Here is a 13152-nt window from a genome sequence, read left to right as displayed (position 1 = left end):
GCCACTTTCAAGGATTGGGACTCTAACCCGGACGCTTATAAGAAATCCTGCTTTGCCCTCCGACAAACCATCAAACAGGCAAAGCGTCAATACAGGACTAAGATTGAATCCCACTATACCGGCTCCGACGCTCATCGGAGCAAGCAAACTATTACAAACTACAAAAGGGAAGCACAGCCACGAGCTGCCCAGTGACGAGCTCACCAGATGAGCGAAATTATGGGCGGCAGGTAGCCTAGTGGTTAGCGCGTTGGACTAGAAACCGAAAGGTTGCAAGATTGAATCCCCGAGCTGACAAGGTAAAAATGTCGTTCTGCCCCTGAACAAGGCAGTTAACCCACTGTTCCTAGGCCATCATTGAAAATAAGAATTTGTTCTTAACTGACTCGCCTAGTTAAATAAAGGTAAAATACATTTAAAAAAACTTCTATGCACGCTTCGAGGCAAGCGTAAGAGCACCAGCTGTTCCGGACGACTGTGTGATCACGCTCCCCGTAGCCGATTTGAGTAAGACCTTTTAAAAACAGGTCAACATTCACAAGGCCGCATGGCCAGATGGATTACCAGGACATGTACTCCGAGCATGCGCTGACCAACTGACATTTTCAACCTGTCCCTGACCAAGTCTGTAATACCAACATGTTTCAAGCATATCACCATAGTCCCTGTGCCCAAGAACACCATGGTAACCTGCCTAAATGAGTACTGACCTGTAGCACTCATGTCTGTAGCCATGAAGTGCTTTGGAAGGCTGATCATGGCTCACATCAATGCCATTATCCCAGAAACCCTAGACCCACTCCAATTTGCATACCGCCCCAACAAATCCACAGATGCCGCAATTTCTATTGCACTCCACACTGCCATTTCCCACCTGGACAAAATTAACACCTACGTGAGAATGCTATTCATTGACTACAGCTTAGCATTCAACACCATAGTGCCCTCAAAGCTCATCACTAAGCTAAGGACCCTGGGACTAAACACCTCCCTCTGCAACTAGATCCTGGACTTCCTGACGGCCTCCCCCAGGTGATAAGTGTAGGTAACACAACTGCCACGCTGATCCGCAACATGGGCCCCCTCAGAGGTGCGTGCTCAGTCCCCTCCTATACTCCGTGTTCACCCATGACTGCATGGCCAAGCATGACTCCAACACCATCATTAAGTTTGCCAACGACACAACAGTGGTAGGCCTGATCACCGACAACGATGAGACCGCCTATAGGGAGGAGGTCAAAGACCTGACAGTGTGGTGCCAGGATAACATCTCCCTCAACGTGATCAAGACAAAGGAGATGATTGTGGACTACAGGAAAAGGAGGGACGAGCACGTGCTCATTGATGGGGCAGCAGTGGAGCATGTTGAGAGTTTCAAGTTCCTTGGTGTCCACATCTTTAGTATACATATCTGATCTCACCCTATTTGGCTTAAACCAGACAGCGCTTTATAACCATTATAGACTTACTAAATATACCTACACACTAACAAACACCTACTGCACATGTCAAAATAGTTTAGTCAGATTTGTCTGATGACTTGACTTATCATAGCTGACTTATTTTTACCCACAACATATTTATGTCCACCATGATGGGTTTCACAACAACAAAATAATTACAGGTCTCATGTAGTGGAGATGGGTAAACACTCCATGTTTGTGCATGTCTGTGTGATCTGTATCACCTGTCTCTTCCAGGAGGAGGAAGAAGATCCAGAGGTGCAGCTGGTAAAGGAGGAGGGTCTGGGGAACCCTGAGGGAACGATGGTCATGGAGGACAACCAGACTACACCTCCTCCTGAACCCACAGAGGAACCAGTTGAGCAGCACAGGACCACACACAGTCTCACTGAGGTGAGCCCGCTGTAAACTACTGTCTGTATGGTATTAGGTCAGGGTCCATATCCACAAAGCCTCTCTGAGTAGGAGTGCTGATCTAGGATCAGTTTTGTCTTTTAGATCATAATGAATAAGACTACATAGACAGGTGAGGACCTGATACTCGATCAGCACTTCAACTCAAAGGATATGGGCCCAGGTCTTGATTAATTTGTTATAAGTGTGGAACCATGCCTTTTGAATGATCAAAGTGTCAAGTAATCAAATCAATTAACATGTTTTCATAGCAATCCCTCATTGCCCAATCAGATGCTCCATAACAGGGTGCAAATATCCGATTTCAGTAACACTTTACATGACACCTAGCATCATAACACATTTTGACACGGTCATATCCATGTAATAATATGTCATAACAGCTGACATAACTTGTCATATGGTCATAACTGTCATGACACATATTTACACGTGACATTATTGTATGGCACCTACATAAGTGTTAAAAACCCACATTTATTCAACTGTGTTTTTTCCCTGCCAAGAAGTTTATTTTAGTTTTGAAAGTTTCTTACATCCTTTGTTGTTGTTGTAATGAATTCTTTAGTTGTATTTTTGATTATCATATTTTAAATAACTTGTAGAAAATACACTGTCATGAAGCTATGTTATGAGATATGACACAGTTATGACAGTGTTATGATGCTAGGTGTCAAGTAAAGTGTTACCCACATTTCTTAATCCAACATCCTCTCACTATCTCTTACAGTCAGTAGACATGGAGGATGGGAAGCCTGATCTGCTGTTAATCAAAGAGGAGACAATAGAAGACGGACCAGAGATGGGGGAGCAAGGTAAGGGAGACATACATATAACCTACATACAGTAATAAATCTTCCTGACAATTTTTCTTCCTTTTCTTCATTCATAAAATTAAATCAATAGAACTTGTGTTTATATAGAAAAACACATCTTAATGTATGAACTTGACCAGATAATTGACCAAAAAATATCCATATGTAGCGTTCTCTTTCATGTTTGTAAAGTTTATTTTCTACCCTCTTCCTGCAGGTGATTGGATGGAGGCTAAAAGAGGAGACTGGGTGGCCATCTCTGATTCCCAGGCCCAGACAGGTGCAGCCAAGGGCCCAGGGGACAACATCACAGAGCAGGCCAGGACCAGAGGCGAGGTCAGTGGATGGGACAGCGTCCTCAACTCTGGGCTGGGGAACAACACTGTTAACCAGAAACAGACAGTCGAACACAAAACAACCAAATTTAGTCTCCATGCCAACAGACTGGCTGAGACCAGGGCGAGGTGTAGATTTGGTCTGTGGGGACGGGGAGGTGTCCGTATGTGGAGGGAGAGAACAGACACAGACTCGGCCAGTGATGCTCCATCCTGCTCCTATAGTTGTGATTCAGAGAGACTGATGGCACCTCAGGTTAACTCCCTAACAGGTGCTGCCTTCAGCCTGCCTTCTATAGGATCTATCAACTGGAACATGGACCCTGCGACAACACAGACCCTCCCTGGCCTTCATGCTCCTCACACTCTCCTTATGTTAAACCAGACCTCAGACAATGCCAGTGCCTCAACACTAAATGTCTACACAAGCCCATTGACCAATGACAGTAGTAGAGATGGAATCAATAAAGGTGGCAGCGCCAAGGAGAAGCGCTTCCCGTGTTCGTTCTGTGGGAAAGCCTTCAGTTTCCCCAAACACGTGGAGATCCACCAGAGGATACACACGGGGGAGAAACCGTTCGGCTGTAGCCAGTGTCACATGCGCTTTGCCCAGGCTGGCCACCTGAAGAGGCACCAGAGAGTCCACACAGGGGAGAAACCGTACAGCTGCCCCCAGTGTGAGAAAAGGTTCTCCCACCAGCATCAGCTGAAGCTGCACCAGAGGGTCCACACAGGGGAGAAACCCTACAGCTGCCACCAGTGTGAGAAAAGGTTCTCCCACCAGCACCATCTGAAAATGCACCTGAAGGTCCACACGGGAGAGAGGCCGTTCGCCTGTACCCACTGCGGGAAGAGGTTCTCAGAGAGGAGCTACCTCAGGATACACCAGCAGAAAATGCACACAGCAGAAAATTTATAGAGTATAGTGATATGTAGTACTAATTCGTTTGTTTGCAATTAATTATGTTGTTTTGGATGTATAGGGAACTGGATGAGTTGAACTGAGGAAAGAATGAGTATGATGAGGCAGAGTAGATGATAAGGTGATGGTTGGTGTGATGGTGTCTGTAAAAATGCTTCTCTGATGAAGTGACAAACTTTGTCCCTTTAGCTTGATACTGGTGTTTTATAATAAGGAAATGATGGTGCCTTAATTCATGTTTACTTTAAATAAAGTAGTGAGGATGTGTAATGTTTAACCTTTTCCAAAGTACTTTAAAATGTATTTTATCAAAGCAAGGGTACTAGATTTACAGAGAAGTTATTCTGCAATGAACAAAAATAAACGCATCATGTAACAATTTCAAAAATGTTACTGAGTTAGTTTATAAAAGGGAATCAGTTAAAAAAAATGAATTAATTAGTCCCTAATCTATGGATTTCACATGACTTGGAATAAGTGTTGTGTTCAAGACCACCTAAAGCGAGACCAATTCAAGACCGGAAGGGGGGGCGAGACCGAGACCAGAAAGATTTGAGTCCAATTCAAGACGATTGGTATTTTGTCCAATCGCCACCATTGTAAGAGTTAATCATGTCCAGTATTTCTTTAAGAATGGTGGGGGAAAAAATGCATGCTAAGGGAAAATAGAGCCACTCTACAAATGATTACTAACCCAAACACAGTGGGGAACAATGAGGGCCTTCTACATATTCAGAGATGGGCTAAGGATTTATAAAATAATTATGCCATTTCAATTATGTTCTGATTTAATCTATTGCATTTTTGTTGGAAAGGGTTAACACTCAAGAGAAAAAAGATCCAATCAGGATTTCTCTTTGGTGGTCTCTGGGTAGATAAATCTAGCTTGCCAAGTAAGCCATTGGCTAGGCCACCAGAAGCGATCTGCCACTCAACTGTATAAGGGCCAAATTTTGGCGTGACAACCAATCACATTTTGACTTGTAAAAACAGTTCAACCCATTCATTACAAAAAACATATGGAAACGTCTTCCTTCTCAAAGGCCAACAGGTCACTGCGCAATAGCGAGCAGTAGTTCTCTCACGGCCTAGCTAGCCATCTTTCATTGTAGGCTAGTTTGCAGTGGCTGCAGCAGTTATTGAAGATGATGATGTTGCTAATTTGTTAGCTTCTCCCTTTTCAAGATTAACTTCCAACAAGAAGTTAAGTTTCAAATGATCATCTGGTGAGTTGAACTGTTTTATTGGACCTCACTTTCTTTTCTTAGCCATCTATTTGAAAATAACTTGTGTTGCATTTAAACTTTAGGTTACCGGTTACTTAGTGCTAAATTATTTTTTTTAAATTGCGGAAGCAATTAAGTCTAGCAGCCCAACTGATTGGCAAACATACTGCAAATTAAGAAATCATGTGACTAAACTAAATAAAAGAGAAATTATATAACGAATTATGGTAAAAAGCTTTGGGGCATTTTAAATGACATTTTTGGGGAAAAAAAGCCATCTTGGCTCCTTCATTCATTGAATCAGATGGCTCATTCATCAAAGCCCACTGATATTGCAAACTACTTTAATAACTTTTCATTGGCAAGATAAGCAAACTTAGGTATGACATGCCAGCAACAAAACACTGACACTACACATCCAAGTATATCGGACCAAATTATCAAAGACGAATTGTACTTTTGAATTCTGTAAAGTCAGTGTGGAAGATGTGAAAAATGTATTGTCTATCAACAATGACAAGTCATCGGGGTCTGACAATCTGGATGGAAAATTACTGAGGATAATAGCAGACAATATTGCCACTCCTATTTGCCACATCTTCAGTTATAAGCCTACTAGAGAGTGTGTCCTCGGTCCTGGAGGGAAGCTAAAGTAATTTGGCTACCCAAGAATAGTAAAGCCCCCTTTACTGGCTCAAATAGCCGACCAATCAGTCTGTTACCAACCCTTAGTAAACTTCTGGAAAAAAATTGTTTGACCAGATACAATGCTATTTTACAGTAAACAAATTGACAACAGAATTTCAGCATGCTTATAGGGAAGGACACTCAACAAGCACAGCACTTACACAAATGACTGATGATTGGCTGAGAGACATTGATGATAAAATTATTGTGGGGGCTGTCTTGTTAGACTTCAGTGCAGCTTTTGACATTATCGATCATAGTCTCTGCTGAAAACAAACGTATGCGTTATGGCTTTACACCCCCTGCTATAATGTGGATAAAGAGTTACTTGTCTAACAGAACACAGAGGGTGTTCTTTAATGGAAGCCTCTCAAATATAATTCAGTTAGAATCAGGAATTCCCCCAGGGTAGCTGTTTAGGCCCCTTGATTTTTTTCAATTTTTATTAATGACATGCCACTGACTGAGTATAGCCAGAGTGTCTATGTATGCGGATGACTCAACACTATACACGTCAGCTACTACTGCGATTGAAACGCTCAAAGAGTTGCAGTTACTTTCAGAGTGGGTGGCAAGGAATAAGTTAGCCTTAAATATTTCTCAAACTCAAAGCATTGTATTCGGAACAAAACACTCACTAAACCCTAAACCTCAACTAAATCTTGAAATAAATAATGTGGAAATTGACCAAGTTAAGATGACTAAACTGCTTGGAGTAACCCTAGATTGTAAACTGTCATGGTTAAAACATTGCAGTAGTAGCTAAGATGGCGAGAAGTCTGTACACAAAAGTGATGCTCTGCCTTCTTAACAACACTATCAACAAGGCAGGCCCTAGTTTTGTCGCACCTTGACTACTGTTCAGTCGTGTGGTCAGATGCCACAAAAAAGGACTTAGGAAAATTGCAATTGGCTCAGAACAGGGTAGCACAGCTGGCCCTTGGATGTACAGAGAGATAATATTAATAATATGCATGTCAATCTCTCCTGGCTGAAAGTGGAGAAGAGATTGACTTCATCACTACTTTTATTTATGAGGTATTGACATGTTGAATGCACCGAGCTGTCTGTCTAAACTACTGGCACACAGCTCGGACACCCATGCATACCCCACAACACATGCCACAAGAGGTCTCCTCACAGTCCCCAAGTCCAGAACAGACACACAGTACTACATGGAACTCTATTCGACATCAAATAACTGACGCAAGCAGTAAAATTAGATTTAAAAAACAGATAAACACCTTATGGAACAGCGGGGACTGTGAAGCAACAAACAATGGCACAGACGCATGCATACACACACACGATAACATGCACGCTGTACATACACATGGGTTTAGTACTGTAGATATGTGGTAGTGGTGGAGTAGGGGCCTGAGGGCACACATTGTGCTGTGAAATCTGTGAATGTATTGTTTTAAAAAATTGTATAAACTGCCTTAATTTTGCTGGACCCCAGGAAGAGTATCTGCTGCTTTGGCATAATAAATACAAATACAAGGTACCCTGTGTTTTCCTAATGTTTTTTTTATTAGTATTCCTTTATCTTTTTCAGATTTGCACACTCAAAATCACTTCTTTTTTTAAATAGAAAAACAACAAAAATGTGATGTTCTAAGTCCACAACAATGCTTAACCTCTCTGGGCCAGTGGGACGTTAGTGTCCCACTCTATTCAACAGCCAGTGGAATCGCGTGGTGCGAAATACAAATACCTCAAAAATGCAATAACTTCAATTTCTCAAACATATGACTATTTTACACCATTTTAAAGACAATACTTTTGTTAATCTAACCACATTGTCCAATTTCAATAAGGCTTTACAGCGAAAGCAAAACAGATTGTCAGGAGAGTACCCTGCCAAAAATAATCACAGCCATTTTCAAAGCAAGCATATATGTCACAAAAACCAAAACCACAGCTAAATGCAGCACTAACCTTTGATCTTCATCAGATGACATTATGTTATACAATACATGCATGTTTTGTTCAATCAAGTTCATATTTATATCAAAAAACTGCTTTTTACATTAGCATGTGATGTTCAGAACTAGCATACCCACTGAAAACTTCCGGCGAATTTACTAAATTACTCATGATAAACGTTGACAAAATACATAATTATTTTAAGAATTATCGATACAGAACTCCTTTATGCAAACGCTATGTCAGATTTTAAAATAGCTTTTCGGCGAAAGCACATTTTTGCAATATTCTGAGTACATAGCTCGGCCATTACAGGCTAGCTAATTTGACACCCACCAAGTTTGGGGCAACCTAAACTCAGAATTACTATTAGAAAAATTGGATTACCTTTGCTGTTCTTCGTCAGAATACACTCCCAGGACTTCTACTTCAACAACAAATGTTGTTTTGGTTCCAAATAATCCATAGTTATATCCAAATACCTCCGTTTTGTTCTTGCGTTCAGGTCACTATCCGAAGGGTAACGCACGAGCGCATTTCGTGACAAAAAAATTCAAAATATTCCATTACCGTACTTAGAAGCATATCAAACGCTGTTTAAAATACATTTTTATGCTATTTTTCTCGTAAAATAGCGATAATATTCCAACCGGACAACGTTGTATTCATTCAAAGACAAAGAAAAAAATTGATTAGTCTCGTGAACGCGCATCTCAGTCTCACTGTCCCCAGGCAGGCCACTTCCAAACTCTGCTGCTGTACTTTGCCCAGAGACAGGAAACGCGTCATTCCGCTTTCTGAACGCTTTAGAGAGCCAATGGAAGCCTTAAAGTGTCACGTAACAGCACAGATGCTGTAATATTGATAGAGATGCAACAGAAGGACAACAAATTGTGTAGACAGGGCACTTCCTGCATGGAATCTTCTCAGGTTTTGGCCTGCCATATGAGTTCTGTTACACTCACAGACACCATTCAAACAGTTTTAGAAACTTTAGCGTGTTTTCTATCCAAATCTACTAATTATATGCATATTCTCGTTTCTGGGCAAGAGTAGTAACCAGTTTAAATCGGGTACGTTTTTTATCCGGCCGTGAAAATACTGCCCCCTAGCCCCAACAGGTTAAACCACATCCCGAGACCATTTTGGAGGTCTGGGGAAAATCAGAAAACAATTTGGGGAGGTGTGGAGTATTCTTTTTTTGTTTTTGCTCAATCTGATAGGGTGGGCCTGGCCATGCCTGCACCCCTGATGAAAACAGGGCATGATAACTGAATTGTGCATCACAAATAGCCTACTAACAAAGACTTTGGCCCAAACTTTTTCAATACCTGGTTTGCATACCCATTTACTTGTAGATATCATAAGTTGAAACGTCTTTCCTACCTACCCTACTGGCTACCGATGTCATTCTTCTGAGAGCTGCTCCATGCCAAAACCAGAGCTGTGCGCGCTTACTGCCTGTAGATGATATTCTGCTGAAACTAGGCTATCTAGCTTCTGGGCCTGAGTAGCAGGCAGTTTAATTTGGGCACACTTTTCATCCAAAATTCTGAATGCTGCCCCCTACCCTAGTGAAGTTAAGAACTTAATGGTTGTGCTTTTATGTTTGCACTTTCTATTGAAACGATAATGTTACAGAGTCTAGTTGATAGGTAATCGACTAGCTGGGCTGTTCCCCGTATGTAAGGACTTGTACAATGCTTTAATCTAACATATCATACAGAAAACAAAACGGTTTTATGCACCTACTGAATGGAAGCTCATAATGAGTTTTTTACTCCGCTGGTCTCTGGAAGAAATTACGAGGCTTCACTGTCAGACAGAGTCAAGACTGAGTACAAATGTATTCGACACAAGACAACACTACAACACTACTAAGAATACAGATATGCATCTGTTGGTCACTAAATGTAGGGGCGTGGATCAGAAAACCAGTCACTATCTGGTGTGCCATCTGCCCAGTACAGTTGAAACCGGGATTCATCCGTGAAGAGCATACTTCTCCAGCATGCCAGTGGCCATTGAAGGTGAGCATTTGCCCACTGAAGTCAGGTCGAGACCCTGGTGAGGTCGACGAGCACGCAGATGAGCTTCCCTCAGACGGTTTCTGACAGTTTGTGCAGAAATTCTTTGGTTGTGCAAAACCACAGTTTAATCAGCTGTCCGGGTGGCTGGTCTCAGATGATCCCGTAGCTGAAGAAGCCAGATGTGTAGGTTCTGGGCTTGCGCAGTTACACATGGTCAGCAGATTTAAAAATAATAACCTCCAGTGGCTCCATATTGATACTTGAATCACAGTGTTAGAGATGGGCTTGACTGTGGTTTACATTTTATTATAAACTGGGTGGTTTGAGCCCTGAATGCTTAACACCTGTATACCATGGGGATGACAAAACATTTATTTTTACTGTTCTCATTACATTTGTAACCAGTTCATAATAGCAATAAGGCACAAGGGGGCGTGGTATATAAATGTTTCATGTTTGTGTGTACAGCAAGAGTTTCTTATATAAACCTTGTATATGCTCTTCTGTACAATTTTGTGTTTACAGTCTGCGCTCCATGAGGACCTGTTGATGTCCGGTGTTGCTGACGGGAGAGACTGGACCTCTGAAGCAGCTGGTCACAAACCCTGGCCCCAGATTAGAACCCTGGATCAGGAGCCGTCGCTCTTCTTTCCCGAGTCGGAACTTGGACTGAACCACGAGGGACAGAGACTCCACCACCACACAGAACACAACCAGTGGACAGGTGGACTGAACAACCTCAGTCCTGGTGGTCATCCGAGAGACAGAGGCTCCAGTCAGGGATCCAGTCTGCAGGCCAGACCCTTCTCTTCACAGTCTCAGTGCCGGGATGAAGCAGGGCCTGGGGCTGATAGAGATAGACCCTCCTGTTCCTATGATACAAACACCACAGTATCCATGATGAACAGAGCAGGTCACCCTGGGCTTCAGCCTTCACAGAGAGTGGTGGGAGACCCCCCTGGCGGTAGTCTATTAGGAAGTCTGTCTTCTCCTTCAGGATCTTCTCTAATGCCTGGTGAATGGGTTCATGGGAAGCCTGGGTCCAGCCTTCCTCAGCTACCTCATGGTTACCCCACAAATACAGACAGGGCCAGGATGGGTGTTCACCACAAGAGGTACCTAGCCTATAACACAGCACACAATCCTAACAACACCCAACCAATGGCTAGAGGTCAAGGAGGGAGCTCAAAGACTAACCACCTAAGGGTAGTGGCTTCTGTTTCTACCTCCTCTGGTATCATTGGGTCACAACACGGGAGGCCGAGCATTAGAATGGACACCGACAAGCCGTATGCCTGCCCCACGTGTGGGAAGCGCTTCGCTGAGGCGAGCTATGTGAAGAAGCACCAGACCGTTCATACCAAGGAGAAGCCCTTCAAGTGCAAACTATGTTACAAGAGCTTCTCTTTCCTGAGTAACCTTATCAGACATAGGAGTGTCCACAATGGGGAGAAATCGTAGCATGTGGCTTGAGATGTCTGGGAACCATTCTTTAGCTGACATAATATAGTTATCGTGTGAAGTGTCTTTGGGTAAGAGGGTAGTTAACCACATATCCCTCATTAACCCTTTGTTAACTTGTCATTTGAAACAGGCTTGTGTAAATCTGTTTTTAGAGCGACAGTAAACCTAGGCTAGAACAAGGACCGTTGTTTTACCTTACTGAGGTGATGTAGATGGAATAAATAAATTATTTTCTCTTCTACTCTATTCTTGCTAAGACACTGTTCTTTCTAAACGAGTCTGCGCTCAGCTCGAAAGATGGCAATCACAGGAGATTTTATGTGTAATGTACACTGAACAAAAATATAAACGCAACATGTAAAGTGTTGGTCCCATGTTTATGAGCTGAAAAAGATCCCAGAAATGTTCCAGATGCACAAAAAGCTTATTTCTCTAAAATGTTGTGGACAAATTTGTTTACATCCCTGTTAGTGAGCATTTCTACTTTCCCAAGATAATCCATCCACCTGTCCAGTGTGGCATATCAAGAAGCTGATTATAATTATTTTCTCTTCTGTTCTCTTCTTATGAACACACTGTTCTTTCCTTACAAGTTAGTCACGAAACGTGGCCTTCAAATTATGCAAACACTGTGCACATATACATTCAATAATGGCAAACCGTCCCTTTACAAGTCAGAATGTTCAATAAACTTAATTTGAATTTACTCTGCCGACTGTCCGTGGTGTTCGTCCTTCTCTTGGTAAACATGTTAGACAAAATATCAACAGGATAGTGTTATTACCCCGACTTCAAAACTCAGATCTCTGTGTGTGGCAATCCAAGATTTTTTTGCCCGTGATCAAGACGATAGTACATGGAAAAGCAAAGTATTCATGAACCTGAAGTCTGCAGGTGTTTAAATGGTTTTGTGCACGTGCCAGGTGATGAATTTAAAACGGCAGTAATAGTGCTCTAAAAAGTCGGTTAAACAATACTTTCCTGTCGATAATTTGTCTCAAATTTCGAGCAACTGAAGGACAAACCACACAGATCACCGGTGTAGAGTAAGTTCACATGTAATTTGATTCAATATTCTTGCTTGTAAGGAACATTTGCACAACATGTTACATTAGTTTCAGGCTGTATATACAAATAATGTTGTATTGCAGTCTGATTAATCAGACAATTAACAAGTCTGCTCTCAACTTGAAAGATAAGCAGTACTGTGTTTCAAAGAACAGCTACACACCCTTTGAGCTATGACTTCAACCAATAAGATCCTTTCTTTTTATTGTAAACGGAAGTAAACATGACCAAGAACAATTTTCACATTAGTGTTTTTATTGTTGTTATTTAGATTAGCGTCCCGGCAGCAACGTTAAGACTTTTGTTGTTGATTTTTGCCTATGAAATATACATCTACAGTAAAATGCAATGTGCATGATACGAAATCAATAAAAAAAAATTAAATCATGTTTTGCTTCCAAAACACCTGGTGATCTTACAGAGAGTCACATCAATTTACAGAAATACTCATCATAAATGTTGATAAATACAAGTGTTATGCATGGAACTTTAGATAAACTTAATGCAACCGCTGTTTCAGATTTCAAAAAAGCTTTACCGAAAAAGCACACCATGCAATAATCTGAGTACGGCGCTCAGACACAAACAAGCCATACATATATCCGCCATGTTGGAGTCAACAGAAGTCAGAAATAGCATTATAAATATTCACTTACCTTTGATGATCTTAATTAGAATGCACTCCCAGGCATCCCAGGTCCACAATAAATGTTTATTTTGTTCAATAAAGTCCATCCTTTATGTCCAAATACCTCCTTTTTGTTCACGCCTTCAGTTCACAAATCCAAATTCATGACGC

At 41.8% G+C, this 13152-nt stretch overlaps 2 protein-coding genes across 2 annotated transcripts in view; both read left to right on the top strand.

Annotated features, from left to right (window-relative positions):
• Nucleotides 1-2659: 2659 nt before the first annotated feature.
• On the top strand, nucleotides 2660-11524 carry LOC115201916 (endothelial zinc finger protein induced by tumor necrosis factor alpha-like). The gene is made up of 3 exons (XM_029765805.1): nucleotides 2660-2692; nucleotides 2910-5175; nucleotides 10347-11524. Exons 1-2 carry the CDS (start codon nucleotides 2680-2682, stop codon nucleotides 3944-3946), a joined length of 1050 nt encoding a protein of 349 aa, XP_029621665.1. The 5' UTR covers nucleotides 2660-2679; the 3' UTR covers nucleotides 3947-5175; nucleotides 10347-11524.
• Nucleotides 11094-13152, top strand: part of LOC115201994 (zinc finger protein 90-like) — a 23191-nt gene continuing 21132 nt past the window's right edge. The window contains exon 1 of the mRNA XM_029765854.1: nucleotides 11094-11278. Within this exon, the coding sequence (XP_029621714.1) occupies nucleotides 11094-11278 (185 nt within the window). The remainder of the gene's footprint in view (nucleotides 11279-13152) is intronic.

This window comes from Salmo trutta, chromosome 11 (genome assembly GCF_901001165.1).
Source record: "Salmo trutta chromosome 11, fSalTru1.1, whole genome shotgun sequence".
Taxonomy (NCBI): Eukaryota; Metazoa; Chordata; class Actinopteri; order Salmoniformes; family Salmonidae; genus Salmo; species Salmo trutta.
The sequence above is the reverse complement of the archived record's forward strand: the minus strand, read 5'-3'. Positions and strand labels throughout refer to the sequence as shown.